Source organism: Homalodisca vitripennis, chromosome 1, assembly GCF_021130785.1.
Source record: "Homalodisca vitripennis isolate AUS2020 chromosome 1, UT_GWSS_2.1, whole genome shotgun sequence".
In the NCBI taxonomy this organism is placed as follows: domain Eukaryota; kingdom Metazoa; phylum Arthropoda; class Insecta; order Hemiptera; family Cicadellidae; genus Homalodisca; species Homalodisca vitripennis.
The window spans coordinates 170,700,443-170,719,838 of record NC_060207.1 but is presented as its reverse complement, the minus strand read 5'-3'; the positions used below and the strand labels follow the sequence as shown (position 1 = coordinate 170,719,838).

Genomic DNA, 19,396 nt, shown 5'->3' with positions numbered 1-19,396 from the left:
GTTGTTGTCTATGAGAAACTAATTATTATACTTCGATAATAAGAAACCTTAGTATATAAAAACAATCTGTTTAAAGGAAGGATCCTTTTTTGAGACTAATTCAACTTGAGACTAACACGTCAATTTTTATATTATATACTAGCGGGGCCCGGCGCGCTTTGCTGCGCGACATTTCCACATAATTTTTTGCAACAAGAGTTGCCCGCGGCTTCGCACCGCAAATTTCCCGTTGAAAACAGTACACTATTATATTCACTTATTACCTTTTTCTATCACATTCTAAATCATTGCTGAGTTATAATTGATAGTCGTTCCCATCCGTGAGCCTCCTTCTGGGAATCGTAATCGACATGAAGGTATGTACCCATATTCACTGCCTCTATCTTAGCTGTTACCCACGGCCTTTCAGCACTGCAAATCTTAAGAACCGAGAGTCCCTTATATTACTTAGGTAAATTTTTTCTTTAACTATATATAAATTTTAGGGGTGGGGGGATTAAATTAGTTTTATGATCTCCGATGCCACGATTGAGCTTGCTTTGTTGTCTCGGATCGAGGAGGAATAGAATATGTAACACCACGGAGTTTTGAGAACCATACTTCTGTCAAAAAAAAACAACTAAAGGTTGATTTTAATAAAACATTCTTTATATTTTGTAGCCCAACCGTCTAAGATAGTAATTATGATAGTCTGCATTACCTCTTCTGATCTAAGCACATGAGCCGTATGCGTTTATATTAAAATACAATAATAATGTCAGTTAAATTGGTGAAATTTTTTACCGTCAAAAAAAAATTTGAATTGTATTATCTGGATAAGTTAAAGCTCTTATGTTTAAACACTCGTGATTTGAGCAAAAAAACAGTTTAAAACAAATATTTGTCGTTTCTCTTAAGCTTACTCTATGCTTTTAAAACTATAAGCTGTAATTATATGTTTACAAAGAACAGCTGATTAAAAATCTTGAAATTGGGAACGTTAACATATGTTTGCCTGCACAATGCATATTCTTATGGGTATTTCTGTAACCAGTGGGGACGGAATATCCTGATACTCGGGGGAAAGGGATGGGCCATAGCTTATAAACACACTTCTCCGTGGGAAAAAAATTAACATATACGTTACATAAATTTTCATCATGATCGGTCCCAATTATGTTACACGATTCCATAAAGGACAAAACATACACAAATCATTCCAAATATTTTTAATATATATAGATATATAAAAATTAAATATATTAAGGAATCCCGTTTTTGACAAACAATTAATGAAAACTGGGAAGAGAATATCTCGGTGAATTTATTGTGTTTGTCACTGACTATATATATAAGCATACTATACTAAAGGCGTGATTTCAAATAACTAAACGGCAATCTCTCGACGAGAGCTTATTCTATAGGCTAAAAAACCAAGTAAAAAAAGTTTCATTATAACCATATGAACCCGGAAACGCCTTCGTTTTGCGAGTTCACGCCCTAAGCGAAAGATTTCGCCCGGATGACTTCAGAACCCTTGGCCTGGAAGTCCAGGGCCCGTATTTAATAAAATGGTAAAGGGTAAGTGTAACAAAGATACAAATACGATTGTTTTATTATTGTTTTCTTATATCTGTACACTAAATTTATTAAAATTTCGTCCCAAGAGCTGTAAAATGCAATACTTTACAGAGATATCTTACGTTAAAACATACAAGAATTGGTGCAAAAGAAATAACACAATTTTTGTGGGTTGTGAACAGTAAGCATTACTCTTCCGTAAAATGTTTTAAATAGAATGGTCATTTTTTTTCTTGAACACAGATTTGGCTTAGAACAGTTTTAATTCTGAAAAGATTTCATGTGAAATTACTTAGGAAAAAAAATTAATAATAGGTAATTGAAATTTAGCCTTTTATTTAAAAATAAAACAGACGCACTCAAAGAAATGCATATTCTCTATTCTGCATAACAACTTATTAACTAATGTTTAGGTTGTGGAGTAAACAGCTGAATCATTTAATTCTAGACTGGAAACATATAACATAACAAATGTATTTTAAACCTTTATAAAACTGGTAAATAATCACCTATAATAGTCTTGCTTAAAAAGTGTCCTCCGTTGGTTAGCCAATTGCACGTTTTCGCAGGCGGACGAAATACCCAATCCATTTTATTCTAGGCGCCGTTTCATACACAGTTTTGGGCAGCATTTCCTTGATAGTTTCCTGCCAGCCCACTCTGTAATGCCCCCGTATTACGTAACCCTCCCTCTATGCGTTTCTGTTCAAATCCGTTGCTTGAATAAACAATACGTGACCTTCATCCATAACCCCCATAGAGAAAAAAGTCTGCTGGCGTTGAGGTCCAGGAGAACGTCGCGTGGCCATTGTACTGGTCACCATTTCGGGACCATTCCATTGTCTACCGTACTGTATCAATTTTAAATAGTTTTTTCACTTCATTAGAAAAATGTGGACGAGTTGCTCCGTCGATGCATATATACCATGCATATATTCTGTTTTCAAAAGGAATATCTTCCAAGAGGGTAGGCTAGGTTTGTTCTTAAAAAAATTTAAGTACGCTTACTACTACCCATTAAGTACGATTTAGGGAGGGACTCAAAAAATGGACCCCAATCAAATTATCTACCCAGAACCCACCAAGCCACGCTATTAACATCCTGACTGAATTGCTATGTTGAAAATGCCTCGGACGTACGTCTTTCATGTGGGTTGGTCGTAAGTCCCCATGTATGGGCCTAATTTTACGAGCTAAAAAATTTACAATTCCATTTCTAGTAAAACAGGATTCATATCAGTAACGCAGATTAACGCCGAAGAAAATACTGATGTCGTAAACAATTTCCTTCTTACCCAGCGGCAGAACCATCTTTCCGTTTAATTAAGGATCTTTGCGGTAATAAGGTCTTGAACACGTGTTTTTATATGGAATGGGTACAACTGCCGCGTTCACCTGGAAGTGTCCGCCATACGCTTGAACTGGCAAATATTTAAACTGACGTGATAATCGTCCTGGTGCTTGTGGTTCTGTGATAAATCTTCTACAAGCATTTTACTTATTGCTTGTTCATTATTATTTGGGGGGGGGGGGGGTGGGGGGGGGGGGGGGTGGGGGGGGGGGGGGGTGGGGGGGGGGGGGGGTGGGGGGGGGGGGGGGTGGGGGGGGGGGGGGGTGGGGAAACATTTTTCCTTGAACGCTAAACCTATGCAAGACAAGATATGCAAGTAATGGGCGCAGAAGAGTTGGTCAGTAAAGTGCAAAGCACGTATAGAGAAAAATTCGAAAGGGGAACTCATGCCAGCCGCAGAACCCCAGATTGACAAATATTTATAGAATACCCTTATTATATCAGGTTGCGTTCGGATACAGACAGCCAGTGACACGTGGACCTCAGAAGAGGAGGAACAACTTGAAGTTCTGGAATTGAAGAACTCACAAATGAAAAATTCCAATCATTTATAAGTAACATTTGTTATTAGAAAATTATATTCTAGCATTGTAAATTAATTAAATATTATTGAAGTGATTTGAGTACAAATTTAAAATAATAAGAGAATACCAAAATTAATAACAATAATAGGAGGACTTATCCTTGTTTTTTCAGTTGTTAGTATTGTTGTTTAATTTAACGTTGTTTATTTGAAAATAACGTATGTGAGTGAATGAATATAATACGGCAAATCAGATAAATCGTGAGTTTACAAGTCGTTAAGAGGAGATTTCTTGCGGCCTTCATCCTCAGCGGCTAGCACGGTAAAAAAACGCCAACCGCCATCACCAGATAGCGTTCGTTCGTTTTTTGAAAGGGTAGTAATTCAGAGGCTGCACGAGCACAGCACATCTAAATTCCTCCAAACTGTACCTTTTGGAGTGATGGGATTCGGTAACTCTGAACCAATAATACTAATTTCCTACCAGAACATCAATATTTCGAGAGTCTTAACAAGTTTAAGAGTTTCAATATCAACAAATTTGTATGCATGTGGTTTCATACATATGTGCACATAAATAGTTGAGAGGCAGTTTTTTTTTTTTTAATTATTTTTACATTTGCACGACAACCCCTCTGTTATGTTTATTCTGTTAGAATGACACAACAACAACCATTTTTCAGTAAGTAAATATTATATTATATATATATTCTCTGCCAAAAATGTTTGAAAACAAACGTCATAGGCCTAAATTGTTTTTGAAGAATATTAGTTTGAACGTGTCCCTCAGGATCAATACCGTATAGCTTTGTTGTGTTTGAAAAAATATCTAAACACGTTTCCCTAAGCTTATATCGCGAATTATGTTGATGGCTTGTTGAAAAAGTCCTTTTTTGCTCTGTGGAAGTTTCGTCGGTTTGTATAAAACTGGAAACGTTTGGTACGTCAACTGCTTAGGGTAATTACTGCTAGAAGGCAGGTATGTAAACTTAATCATCCCCTGCTAGAAGGCAGGTATGCAAACTTAACACGGCTAGAAGGCAGACATTGAACATGATTGTTGCTAAAAGGTACCTATATATGTGAACCTGATCATTACTAGAAGGCAGATATGTGAACCTGATCATTGTTTAGAAAGGCAGGTATGCGAACTTAACACTGCTAGAAGGCAGACATGTGAACATGATTGTTGCTAAAAGGTAGCCTATATATGTGAACCTGATCATTACTAGAAGGCAGATATGTGAACATGATCATTGCTAGAAGGCAGATATCTAAATTTAATCACATGAAAAGAGATGATCATAAGTACTGCAGAAACTCTATGAGATACGCCCATACATCTGTCGTGCGAAAGATGAAATAATAGAATGGCCAGTATTGCGAAGTGATGGTACCAGTGCCCCTCTAACCATAATGTCTTCTCTGTCTTATGTTCATCAGTTTCACCTCTATCTCCGTTTCTGACAAGACAGTTTAAAAGATAAATAATTATGTTTTAGAGTATACCAATATTACAGTTCCTCTCTTTTTCTCCACTTTTCAGGGGTATTGAATTCAAGTTGCTTGGTTTCTATTAGTTGTTATTTCTGTTTTTTTTTTTTTTTTTTTTTTTTTTTTTTTTTTTTTTTTTCATCGAATACTACGAATTAATCTTTGACTACCATTTGCTTGGTCTCGGGAATTAAAAAAAATGTCTTTCGAATATCGATAAATTAACATGGACATGCTCTGTCGAGATCGCATCTTTCCATCCGCATTATCCACCAACCCAGCCAGGGATGAGTCGGCTGTACTGGCGGTCATTTTGATAGTAGCCCTATAAGAACTATTTTAAACCACATTAACTGTTATTACCTTATTTTTAATCGTATAATTATGGGAGGTACCTTATTTTAAATATATAAAATAATACACATTCAGACATTTTTTTCAATATTTTCAAAGTTATTCAGAAAATATTCCCACAATTTTACGGATTTTAAATTGTAACTACTCAAAATTGTAGTATACACCTTACAAGAAAAACTAAAAATGCGTATTAGTTATATCTTTAAAATGTGACATCTTCCATAACGCTACGGTCAAAAATAAGGATGTAAAAGTGCACAAGGTTCTCTGTTCGAGGTCATTTCACTACAGCCGACTCTGAAACTTAAATGCTCTAGTGACCTTCCTATGAAGTGTGTAAGGTGTATTTATTCGTTCGTGGGGGTTTTATTTTTCAGTCATAAATGATCAATGAAAAATGTATTATGGATCTCATCTTCATCTATAATATATATCACAATATGTTACCTGACTGTAACATAATACAGTAGTAACAGACGATTGACATGAACTGTCTCCGCTTTTAGTACTACTGTTGTGTAACTAAGGCGTTACTGGAGAGGTCTGAGGGCTTTCAGTCTTCTATCGATCACCACGTAAGTAATTGCATTCCTTTGTTGTCCCCCTCCAGAAAGTACACAATAGTATATCTGACCTGCCCCTCTTGTGGTCAATGGAGAATCGTAGTACAGTGAAAAGGTAAGTGAACCATCGATTGACAATGCGGAAATCTAACATTACTTTTATTAAGTTAATTATATAGCAGGGTTCCCTGCCTCATGACAAGGACGAATGAGATATGAAATAGTGTAGTCTCTGTGGCCAAGTATACCAAAGAAGTCAAATGCCGATATATAAGTACAAACAAAGCGTTTTTTCCAAATAATTATTTATCGACAGTATAATTTATTATACAGGGTGTAAAAAAGTCTTACATTGGCTTGGTAACTTCCGAAGAATTACATGTAAAGCAATAAAACTTGGTAAATGACAACTGCACATATAAATCTACTTTTTTATGTAACTACAATTTTTTGTCATATCAGGGGGATGGCCCGCAAGGAGTCAGAAGAAAGTCTTGAATGCGAGCATAGGTTGAGTAGTGCATCAAATTAAAGGTCTTTATTTAGAGTAAAATGCCTCAAATCTGAACTCAAAGGTTCACTATTTAAAACAATTACGCTGGTTTAAAGTTTGAAGCAATTCAAATGTAGGTCCTGTTTCTAGATAGCTTAATATTCTTGTCTTGGCTCAAGTTGTGAAAATTAAACTTAGTAAATTAATACTGGACTTAATAAATAGGTTTTAAGATAGTAGACATCCAATGGAGAATGGTCTACAAGGAGATTTTACCGTAAGTTTAAGCTCAAGATGTACGTCATTATAAGGGGGTTGTTTAGCAGATGGGAATGCTAAAGTGAAAACCTGGTGTTATTATAGTAGAAAAATTCTTATCTGAGCTTTGGACTTCAATTGATGTACATCTTACATTACTCTTTAAAACAATGTACATCTTTAGCTATGCTTACGTTAAATCTTTTGCCGAACTCCTTGTAGACCACCCTCCATTACACGTGAAGAGTCACTAACTACATTAAAACCTATTTCATGAGTCCAGTATTCATTTACTAAGTTTAACTTACACAACTTGAGCCGAGACAAGAATTTTAAACCATCTAGAACAGAACCTACATTGTAAATGTTTCAAATTTTAAAACCAGCGTAATGTTTTTAAGGAGTGAACCCTTTGAGGTCGGATTTGCGGCATTGTACTCTACTAATAAAGACTTTTAATTTGGTGTACTACTACTTGGCTTATGCTCTAATTTAAGATTACCTCTTGACTCTTTGTGGGCCATCTCATGACAAAACTATGATAGTTACTTCAAAAAGTACATGTATAGGTGCAGTAATGATATACCAAATTGTATTGCTTTACCTTAATCGTTCGGAAAATAACAAGCCCGCGCGAGACTTATTCTGCATCCTGTATTAACCAGAACATTTTTCTGAAAAAAACATTGATTTTATACATTTTCGATATAAATTGTCCAAATTGGATTTCTTAATCGACGCCTCCGAATGAAACAATAGTGAAATTTGTGAACGTTTACAGGCTTTACACTTTGCGCACATGCTGAACCTGATTCAGAAGTATCCATGTGATTTACGATTTGGAAATACATGTGAACTCCTAGTTGTAAGTTATTGTATTTATATGCTTATAATCAAGCTATATCAGTGTATCATAACTCCAAACATTGATAGAAGATTACGTTTTATAGTCGAATAATGGTCGTAATAGTATTGAATAGTTTACGCGTAAATGCAAAACAGACAAACGAATGCACAATTAAGAATAACTGATCGTGGTCACACGTATTTCTGCGTAGAACAATTCACGTATTTTACTGAACACTCCTAGGAACTTTGTCTGGCCACTGTCCTGAAACCTTACGATATATAAAAAAGCTAACAAAGATCGAGTTGTCCAGTTTCTGGATATGACCTGAGAATTCTAAACCCCTTTTTAGTCTTGCTCTACGACGCGAAGTAGCTGATATAACTGCTATGCTATTTCGTAACGTTTAACTTGAACGTTCTACCACAATAAAAATTTAAAAGAGATATAGAATGTGTAAGAACAGAAGTTTTACCTTTGGTTTCTATTGTGTGTATAGTAGACGAGATAACCATAAAAACTGTGATTTCAAAAGTCCGACTAACGAATGGATATGAATTATCCAAGGCGTGTGTCGTAGGTGTGAACGGGAAAAACTTAGATACTGTAATAGTAATTATAAATGAGATTGCTAGTGTTGATAAGTTATGCTTGCGCTATAACAAACACACAAACAGATTTTTCCATGAAGAGATAGACTATACGCGTTTATTTTTGTTGCATGCTCATTATTGATCATTCCGAAACCCCATATACTTCTTAATGAAAGATAATTGAAAAGTTATCTGAAAACCTACAGAGCTATGATTATTACAATAAGAATATTGCAAACTTTTAATCAACCTTCCCACCATAGCTGCGTTATGTGTAAAAGATTCGGTTGCTCCACCGTGCTTTGGGATCGCCGCCGTAGTGCACTCAATTGTGCACCTAATGAGACAATGAGAATACCTCTTTACCTAATTGCACTACGTTTTGTAGTCTGGGTGTCTCTGATGTCGAAGCGATGCGGGAGGTTTTGTTTTGAGCTTCTTCGTTCTTCTGTTTTTGGTTTCCCTTCAGACGAACATGGCTTTCAGATTTTAGGAGTCAAGTCTGCAACAGCATGAGATTTCAGATGCTGCACGTAAGAGGAAGGTGAACTGGAGCTAAACTCAATATTCGCATTGGATCAAAACCCTTCCCACCATAGCTGCGTTATGTGAAGATTAAAATCGTTACAGGCACACAAAGTGATTTCTAAAAACTTGGTCTTCGTTTGGTTGCAATCAGTTAGAAACAATGTTTGTAAAATGTTTTCATGCATGCATTCCTCTCAAAACTAACATTCCTCACTTTCTCGAGAATTTTAAATAAACCAAGCTGCTGTGAACAAAATGGAAATGAGGCATTGAAAAACCTCCCTCTATTACAAAATATAAGTGTAGTAGTGAAAAACAGCCATGCAGAATGTGAGGTCAAGTGGCAAGTGTATGTATAAGTGTCTTTCCAATTTATTTGGTTCACTCGTAGAAATAAATTCGTTCTATCCCTATCTTCTTTCCCGTCGTAATGAATTCAAGTTCCATTGTCTCCAAAGTAGAACGCGGAGGTGTTTCAGAGTGTGGTCACGCATTCAAGCAACTCAACTCGATCAATCCTCGGCCATTCTCCTCTTCTCACCGCGTAGCAAATTTACCTTGGTCTACTCTTTGTTCCCGATGAAAATTTTAAATGACTGCTCAATATTTATACATTATTCAAGTTACACATTTTTCGTACTGTTACCGTTTTTTCGATTAATAAACCATTTTACTAATGTGCACGCATCACAGGTAAAATTTTATAGTAGTTTGATTAAAAACTGTAGTCTGTAAAAAACTGGCGTTTCATAAAATGGACTAACATTTTAGAATATGTATGCTATTTTTCAAGTATTTTCGAAAAATTACCACTTACTAAATCTTACATAATAAAAACTCTACCCTTAACTGTTGAGAGGGAAAGGTTGGGTATTTGGCGAGGTCCACAGACCCTGCACAAGATTTTTTTTAGCCTGTATAATAGGTATGAAATATAATATTTTAGTTTTTTATCAATTATTAGTTTTAATTTGTTTTTACGTTGAAACAAATTGATAATGTCAAACTGTGAAGTATAATTAGTTTTGAGTATTATTTAAAGTTTGTTTAAAGAAGTAAAACATATGTGTAGTTATGTAATGCTTTGAATTCACTTATACCTTTGATGTGATTCCCTGTAAAACGCCACAAGCGAGAGGGCGGTCTTCTTTAATGTTATTCCGTGTTTGCCGTCTCGTCTCCACGGGTCACAGAATAAAATGATAGAGTTAGTACCCAAAGAATTAGAGCCATTTAAAGTAGGACATTAATTTTTATAATTAGACCTAAATAAAAACGGCTAAAGATAAAAATGTAAATATTGTTTATAGTATATGCTTGAGTTACAGTTTTAGGGAGTGACGGACTTTAATTGATTTATGACTTTCGGAAACACACACACACACGCGCGCGCACACACACACACACACACACACAATGTTTTAATAAACATTGCATCACAAAAAGTACTTGCTCCGCCGGGACTCACATTAATCCGGGTTCGAGTTCCGGCGGAGCAAGTACTTTTTGTGATTCAATGTTTATTAAAAATAAAAATTCAGCTATTGCCATTTATACAAATTTAATTAATGTAAACAAAATTCGTTTGACAGGTATTTGGTCTTCCGATCATATGCTAGTTTAGTTATTAAACGCATATGTGACAGATACGGCCAAATACTAAATAATTGAATCGTAAAAAGTAAGGGCTCTGTGGTGTAATGGTAGCACATTCACCCGGCAAAAGTGAGAGATCCGGGTTCGAGTTTTTGGGAGCAAGTACTTTTCAATGTTTATTAAAAATTAAATTCGGTTAAAAATTAAAAAACAAATTGCACTGCCTACCCATAATTAGTCATCTGAATCCTATTATACGAGGTCCAATCAAAAAGTATCCTACCTTTTGGTGCAACGTAAAACTGAAGTTACCTGAAAAAAGCTGGCGTTAATTTTCTTCAAAATAAGCACCCTGAGAAGCAACACAACGATTCCCAGCGACGTTTCCACTTCTGGAAGCAGTCTTTTAAAATCACTTTTCGGCATCGCCATGAGATCAGCCGTCGTTTTTTTCATAATGCTTCTCGACTTTCAAATCTGGTACCTTTCAATGGTTTTTTGAGGTGGGGGAAGAGCCAAAAATCGCATGGAGCCATATCTGGAGAGTACGGAGGCTGAGGAACTTGCGGAGTGCCGTGTTTCGCCAAAAAAGTTTGAATGAGCTGGGAAGAATGAGCTGGCGCATTGTCGTGGTGTAGCCGCCAATTTTGAGACGCCCACAAGTCAGGTCTTTTGCGGCGAATCGCATCTCGGAGACAACGTTGGCCACTTAAATAGTACTGTGGCATTCACAGTTTGACCCTCAGGGGTATATTCATGGTGCACAACTCCACGGTGGTCGAAAAAAAACAGTAAGCATCACTTTGACATTGCTTCGAACTTGCCTTGTTTTTTTTGGCCGAGGATCCTGGGGAGACTGCCATTGTGATGACTGAAATTTGGTCTCTCAGGGTCAATATCCATAGACCCAACTTTCGTCTCCAGTTATTATCGATGTCAAAAAGTCCGCATCAACCTCACAACATTGCAGCATGTCCTCGGCAACATCCAATCACCGTTTGCTTCTGCTCGTCTGTCAGCAATTTTGGCACAAATTTTGCGGCTACCCGGCGCAATCCCAAGTCATCCGTTAAAATTGCTTCAGCTGATTCGAAACTGACATCTAACTCAGTACTTACTTCCTCCACAGTCATTCGAACGATTTTCACAGATCAAAACTTTTTTCTTTCTCGATGATTTCCGGAGTTCGACTTGTTTTTGGTCGGCCCCGAACGCGCGTCAGTTTCTGCCGAGGTTCGACCACGTTTGAAACGGTTATACCACTCTTTTAATCTGCGTAACACTCATTGCCTCATTTTCGAATGCTAGCTGAATTTTCCGAATGGTCTCACTTTGTTTTCTCCGAGTTTCACGCAAAATTTAATGCAATAACGTTGTTCCACTTTTTCCGTCATCTTCACAGTTAGAGAAAACCGATACGCGCACTTGACTTATCAGTACATACTGACCCGTCTCCGGCGAACCAGTCGGGGGATCAAGATTAGACTTTGTACCTTTTCCTTATCATAGTAGGAACTATTGTCGCAACAAATCTTATCTCTCATTATTGGCAGCAGAAGCCGCGATACACGACGAGGTCGGATACTTTTTGATTGGACCTCGTATGATCAGTAATATTAACAGAAACTTTAACTAGTCCCATATGCCCAGATTGTGTAATATGAAATATTTTATGTTAACAGAGCCTGAAGCATCCAAACCTGGTGAATCTGTTGGAAGTGTTTCGGCGGAAGCGGAAACTCCATTTGGTGTTCGAGTTCTGCGAACATACGGTGCTCCACGAGCTGGAACGTTACCCACAAGGATGTCCCGAGACTATGGTGCGGAGCATCAGTTGGCAGATCCTGCAGGGTGTGGCGTACTGTCATCAGCACAACTGCATCCATCGGGACGTTCAAACCGGAGAATATCCTTCTGACAGCACAGGGCGTCGTTAAGCTTTGCGACTTTGGGTTCGCCAGGATCATGAGTAAGAATTATTCTCCTTTCATAATTTTGATCATTTTAGCATCATGCAAGTCACAGTCGAAGCTAATATAGTGAGGTACTCGGAAAGTGGATAATCCCAATCCGATCATTTCACAATGGATAAACGTTTCCAAATGTTCCTAGTAAAATAGTTGGAATTATTATTACTTACACAATGCATATCGAAAGTAATTGAGTAAATTGAGAACCAATACGTAAAACCATTATAGGTTATGGCAGAAAAATCTAACTATAAGGTATTCTGACACGTGCCTGTAGCATTCTTTTACACCTGCTAATAAAATCGAAAATACTAATTTTATATAAATATTTAATAATTTAATAAGGCTGAGCTCATAGTAAAATTTTAAAGCTTAGGTCGCAAAAGATTTAATATTTTAGTTAATATTACCAACTACTTTCTGGTAATCCATTTATACTCAGTTTTGCATTTTAGTACAAAGCTCTAGCACTTACTCAAATCTGAGATATAAATCGGATAAGTATTGCCTATTTTTGACCGGCATCATCTATGAAAACCATAATAACTCGTAGATTACCTGCCTCCAAGATAGTTCCTTAAATGTCTCCCACGAGTATATCATTGACTTAAAAAATATATTATGCAGGTCCAGGAGAGAACTACACCGACTACGTAGCGACAAGATGGTACAGAGCCCCAGAACTACTAGTAGGGGACACGTTGTACGGCCCACCGGTAGACGTCTGGGCGATAGGTAAGCATAACCTCTAAGATGTTTAAGATTCGTCTATCACGTACAATACCCACCTTACGACTGGGTGACTGGCGAGAGAAATAATTGCGTTGTTGCCACACTCACTCCACTGTTGCCTTGACTGGGTGATCGCAATGTTATTGGTACATTAGTAAATGCTCGATGTACTTAACATAATGTGTAACATTTACAACATGAAGTGCCGCTGTTCGCTAGAGCTGAGTGGTGTATGGCGTGGATGTTCACGCTTAGACTTGGCAACATTGAACATTCAATGTTGCAATTTATGCCCGACAGAGTAAACAGTTTTTTCCACTTGATCCCGATTCACTACAATCGTTGTAATTGTCCTCCAGCATGTGCCGTATTGCATAACGCGACGAAATAGAAATTTCTGTTTCATATAGAACAAATAAATATCTCAAAGTTCCTAAAATGAAACGTTTTATGCATCGAGAACCGAAGAAAATGAGAGAGGCCTTCTTATTTCGGATTCTAATGATTTTTATACACACAATTTTAAAATTAATAAAAGTATGTAATAAATAATTTCTCTTCAGCAATAAAACATATAAAGAATGTTATTAAAATTTTAAAAAGTAACTCGTTGAAAATTGAACAAAGTTTACTCTGGAACCCCGATTATTTGAATGGAAAAGACATTTTTTATACTTCCACATTTAATTTGTTTATAAAACGCTTTCGCCGGTTAAGGCATCATCAGTTTCAGAAACCAACTACTTTCTGGTAATCCATTTATACTCAGTTTGCATTTTAGTACAAAGCTCTAGCACTCAGTTTCAGAAACTGATGATGCCTTAACCGGCGAAAGCGTTTTTTTAAATAAATTAAATGTGGAAGTATAAAAAATGTGTTTTTCCATTAAAACCTACTCACTTCCACCAAGAATACAAAGCAGAAAATGAAAAACCCCGATGATGTCCTTGGAACTCTGTTACGTTGAGTTTGTCATAACGAACGACTTTATCATATACCCATCACCCTAACTAAACCGGTTTTAGAACAATTTACAACTAAACTTTCATCTAGAGCTTTGAAATTAAAAAAACTAGATTTTTAGTTATACTAACTTTTCTCTTAAACAGAATACTTCAGCAATCTCAACTTTTGATTATAATAGGTTGTGTGTTTGCGGAACTCGTGAGGGGGGAGGCTCTCTGGCCGGGGAAGTCTGACGTAGACCAACTTTACCTCATCCGCAGAACACTTGGTAAGTCATAATTTCTACTTAAAGTATGTTAATTTCTCTGTGTAAGAAATAGGTTACATACATGAAGATGGTTATATAACATGTAAGTATCTCATAATAAAAATATTCAGATATGTATGGATATGTGAAGTTATTGTTGGGCTGTCTGTTATCTCTGTGTAGTGGTGTGCTAAGGAAGCGATTACCCGGAATATAATTATCCGAAGTTCCAATTTATCCGAAGTAAATTATAAGAATTAGACTAAATCCTGGCATTAAGTAACTTTCTGTTGAAACTGATTACATTCTAAGGTTATAAATAGCGAACGCAGACCCTTGTAGATGTGTACGTGTTTTCCTGTTGACACTGCTTAGTTTTAAAATATCAAAATCATCCAGAAGACATATTTTAATGGCGATCCGTGTCATCCGAAATTTCGATTAGTTTTATCTTGGCCTGATTAACCTAGAATAATTGTGTAACTGGTATTAATGCTTTACAAGTACAGTATGATACACTCCTTCCTCAACAGTTATAAATAACACGCAGCTTTGAAATTTGACACAAACATGATACAGGAGGGACAATGGCCGAGTGACTTTGGATCTTAATTAGAGATATTGCAGGTCTGAATATAATGGTTGTAGAACTTTTTATCAGTACCATCCCCCTTGTACTGTTTGAACTCTCCCCCTCATTCTGTTTGATAAGGACTTTGTAAAGTATAACAACAGGGTTTGATGACCTATCCTTTTTATAATATATATATATATATATATATATATATATATATATATATATATATATGGAAACTTTTTCATACATTTATTATTGTATGTACCATATATTACAGGTGACTTAACACAAAGACACATGCTTATTTTCAAATCCAATGAATTCTTCGCTGGAATCACTCTACCTCAACCAGATTCTCTGGAACCATTGCATGAAAAACTGCCAAAACACGCTCTCGGTGACCCAAACATTTTGGATTTTCTACATGTGAGTTACTATTAGGTTTTATAAGTAAATACTCATAATACAGGAAGCTATTCCATCATTGAACTGTAAAGTATATTCTATAATTTGCTACAGAATATTAGATATTTTGGTTTAAAATCTACATCTGTATTAATTTATTTGGTTCTATAATATACACTTATAACCTCTTGTGAAGGACTAACGATCGATATGGTCAGGATAGGCATGTACTCCATACTCCTTGCCTAAGAAAAAAAATCCTGACAATCCTCCAGATTACTAAAACCAATTATGACTAACAGTCAAAGTTTAAATCTTAAAAATTTAATTTCAATTTTTACTACATATGTAGTCAATATATAATTAAAAAATTATTTTTACAATGTATTACATCATATATCATCATATTACATTTTCAAATTATGTTCTTCATTCATAAGATATACATCAGGTATTCATCAGAGAAATTCTACTTAAAATTTGTATGTCTCTTAATTGAAATTTGTAGATCACAGTTTCTACAGTAGCATATTTAACTTTAAATCTTCTTTTGTTTATAGATACTCTACAGAAAGGGGAATAATTTTGCTAATAAAAGACACACAAGATGATTGTTGTAAAGTGAAAGAATCTTTAAGTATGAAGTGTAAAATAATGTTAACAGGGCAACATTTTAATATATTGCTACATTGATTATATTTTAATAATTATTTCCTGAAAATTTGACTTAGTAGTATGTCTGAGCTAGCTATCTAAAAGTATGCAACTCTACACTCTAATAAGGTTCAGAACTCCAAAAAGGTTTTGAAAGTTTCATTACTGGAAGCGAGAGATAGATATTTTGGCAAATAAATAAAAAACCTATTTGGCCCAATATTAAAAAAGCCAGCCGAAATGGTGGCCATCTTAATTTTAGCCCTAAGACAATACTACAGTATTAAGCAATGTTTTGTCTGTTATTTTAGTTGCAGAATTCTGATGTATGCCTATTAGGTATGATTTATTACTTATCCAAATAAGTTTTAGTTTTTAAATACAGTAGGCAAGTGGATTCAGAACGTGTTAAAAACTTTTTATTTCATCTTTAAATATTCAAGTAGTATACACATGTTTCTTGTAACGTTACAAGAAAACTCACAGTTGTATGGACATCTCCCATAATTTGATAATGAAAAATTAGGGCAAGTAAAATGTCATTTCACTACAGCCAATTCACAAGTAAAGGATAGGAATATTGTTTCATATATAAGGCACATAAGAGGTAGTTGCAGTGCTCATTAAATGGTGTTCCAATTCTGTGATTAATTAATTATATTCATTACTCTCAGTATGATTACAATTTTCATTAAATTTGTAAAACTTGTAAGGTAACCTACATTATTAATACTCGTTTTCAGAAATGCTTAGACAAAGAGCCCAGCAAGAGATGGACTTGTGAGCAGCTTTTGACACATCCCTATTTCAACAACTTCCACTTCAAGTTACCAGATCAAGAACTAGAAGAGTTCGAAAAGCTCAGAAAACATAGGGATCGTTCAAGGGTAAGCTGTTAAATAAGCTTAAGAGTAAGCTACAAAAAATAAAATTTTGTTATAAATCTGAGCACATTATGTACTAAAATATTACTTTTCATACCTATTATACAGGCTAAAAAAATCTTGTGCAGGGTCTGTGGACCTCACCACATACCCAACCTTTCCCTCTCAACAGTTAAGGGTAGAGTTTTTATTTAGTAAGATGTTAAATAACTTTATTCTATACCTTGTATTAATATTTTATATTATTTTAGAATCAAGAGCTGTCCATATATAACCATATTGATTTTAGCTCCATAAGAACAATGTTAAATTTTAAACACTTTTACTATCTTAGTTTCGGTCATAGAATTGTGAGGGATCGCATTTTAAAGGTATGATAAACATTTAATCAAACTTTTTTTATTTTTTTTCAATATTTTAATTAGGTAAGCCTACTTGTTTACATCAAAAAATTTTATTCTATCCTTAAAATATTAAAAAACAAACAAATTTCTTTTTCTTGAAAAACGATTTACAAGAAAACTACAAAGTGTTTTGATGCATATTAATCATATAATTATAAAAAAACGATACATCTCCCACGATTCTACAACAAATAAAAAGAGCATCAAAGTTTAGAAGCTTTACATTGCTCTTATGGGGTAAAACTCAAGGTCATTCACTACAGCCAGCTCTTAATTTAAAGTAATATTCTTTTAATTACTACTTATTAGATACAGAATTAATGCAATTCATATTGGTTCTAAAAACCACCAACTACTGTACTGTATTGGTACAGTAGAATGGAAATTGTAGGTAACATTTTTTGAATAAGAAGATTTTGAGAATAGTACAGCACTCAATTTAGTTTAAAACAAAATCAAAATTATTTTGATAGAAATAAGGTTAAGCAAATTTTGTTGCACACGAGTGCTTAAAATTTGAAGTCTTTTTTTGGCAATTAATGGTAAGACGCACCCTCATCATTCAATTCAACAGTATTGATATGATATTTCTATCAAATACTGTGATTTTTGTTATTTATTTATTTCCTGTTTTGTGTGCTGGGTATGCGACCTTCAAACATGTGAACTTCAGACAGTTAATTGAAATCCATAAAAAAAGTCTAAATTAATAGCTTTATCAGTACTGTTGAACTATTTGGTGTCTCTTATTATTAATGCATTGCAGTTCAGAGCTATTCTAAGATAAGGAAATTTCATTTTAAAATTCAAATGCTATTCTAAAACGTGTAATAGTTGATTAAGGAGACAACAATTTAACTATATATATATATATATATAATATATTTATATATATATATATATATATATATAAATAAGTATGAAATTAAATTTTAATGAGGTTAATTAAAGCAAATGTTAGTATTACATTATTATCAAAATTACCTGGTGTACATACGATAGTTCAAACAATTAAACATAACAAATTTTATTAATTTCTTTAATTTTTGGTATTTAAAGTTAGCCATTTAAAAATTAGAATACTAAGACAGGGATGTATCCTTTTAATTTGACTGTTTACTTTCTAAACTATGAGATTTTTGTTTTCTTAAATAAAAAAATCCAATATTATGCACACAGCAGTGCTTAAGTTGAATGTAAAACACCAGAAGAATTGTGTAATCCAAGATAAAATTCTAATGGTTCTTATAACAGAAATTAGTTATAATAATTATTAATTACATTCTTCAACAGAAGAAAGTTCATTAGATTTGAAACCGCTAAACCATCTTGGAGATTGTTTTATTACCTCAACCAAGCAACTGATGGTAATTAATGTTAGTGTATCTAAGAATAATATTTTTTATACAGGATAACGATATAAGTCCTCCTTTTTAACTTTTTTATGGTCTCCTAATAAAGAAATTATAAACACAGCAAAATTTAATCCCACATTAACTGAGAACAAATAATCAACCTCAACAAAACTATGGTTATGCCTTTTCACATAAAATGAGCAAAATGATCAATCATAATTATTACATAAATGTAATAATAAATCAAAACTAATATGACCACAATTATGTTCCAGAACTCCAGCTATAGTATTGCTGGAGGCTCCAGTCTGCTGCCCCAGCTACCCAGTAATGGTCCGAGCCCCGACTACAGCCGGTCTAACCACTTGCGTGGTCACACATTTGACCATCTCCCTGACATTTGACAGATTCCACGATAAAAGTCCTAACTTTCCTCATGGAAACGTCTCAAGTTGACAAAATATAGGACAACCCCATTAAAAAAATGTTGCAAAAAACGTTATTGTTACCAGGGATAATTATTTTTTAAGTATATAATATAATTATGTTCTTTCTACATGGGAAGCTGTTCAGGAACTGAAATGTGAAAAAGATCATGTGTATTGCTTGAAGTCAGTGACATAAAAAGAATCTTTATCTGGTGGAAATGAAAATTAGTGAAATACATCCATTACAGGGACAGAGCGGATACATGGTACTGTTTAAGTATTTTAATTGGGCTGTACAAAAACAGTTAATATATTTATACACACATATTTACATTTCAATATTTATTTTTGTTCTGGAGGAATTAACCCTTTCTTCCTTATTGATACCACTGATTGAAAGCAACCAAATATTTCTAACTTTAGTTATATATTACTATGAAATTCATGAGGTAATACTATTATCACATTTTTATATGACATATTATGAATGAGACTTTTCTATGCAGAGTATAAGTTAAGTCCTGATACACCTGGATATATTCCAAACGGATTGAGATATCAATGTGATATCTTGACCATACCTATTAAAACACATTTTTGGATGAAAGGGG

At 34.7% G+C, this 19,396-nt stretch overlaps 1 protein-coding gene across 1 annotated transcript; it reads left to right on the top strand.

Moving 5' to 3' along the window:
• The first annotated feature begins 350 nt into the window (after positions 1 to 350).
• On the top strand, positions 351 to 19,176 carry LOC124353987 (cyclin-dependent kinase-like 1). The gene is given in 8 exon segments (XM_046804094.1): positions 351 to 356; positions 11,846 to 12,058; positions 12,060 to 12,132; positions 12,761 to 12,868; positions 14,010 to 14,099; positions 14,933 to 15,081; positions 16,458 to 16,601; positions 18,633 to 19,176. Coding segments are annotated over 8 exon segments (912 nt in total). The 3' UTR covers positions 18,762 to 19,176.
• Positions 19,177 to 19,396: the final 220 nt, after the last annotated feature.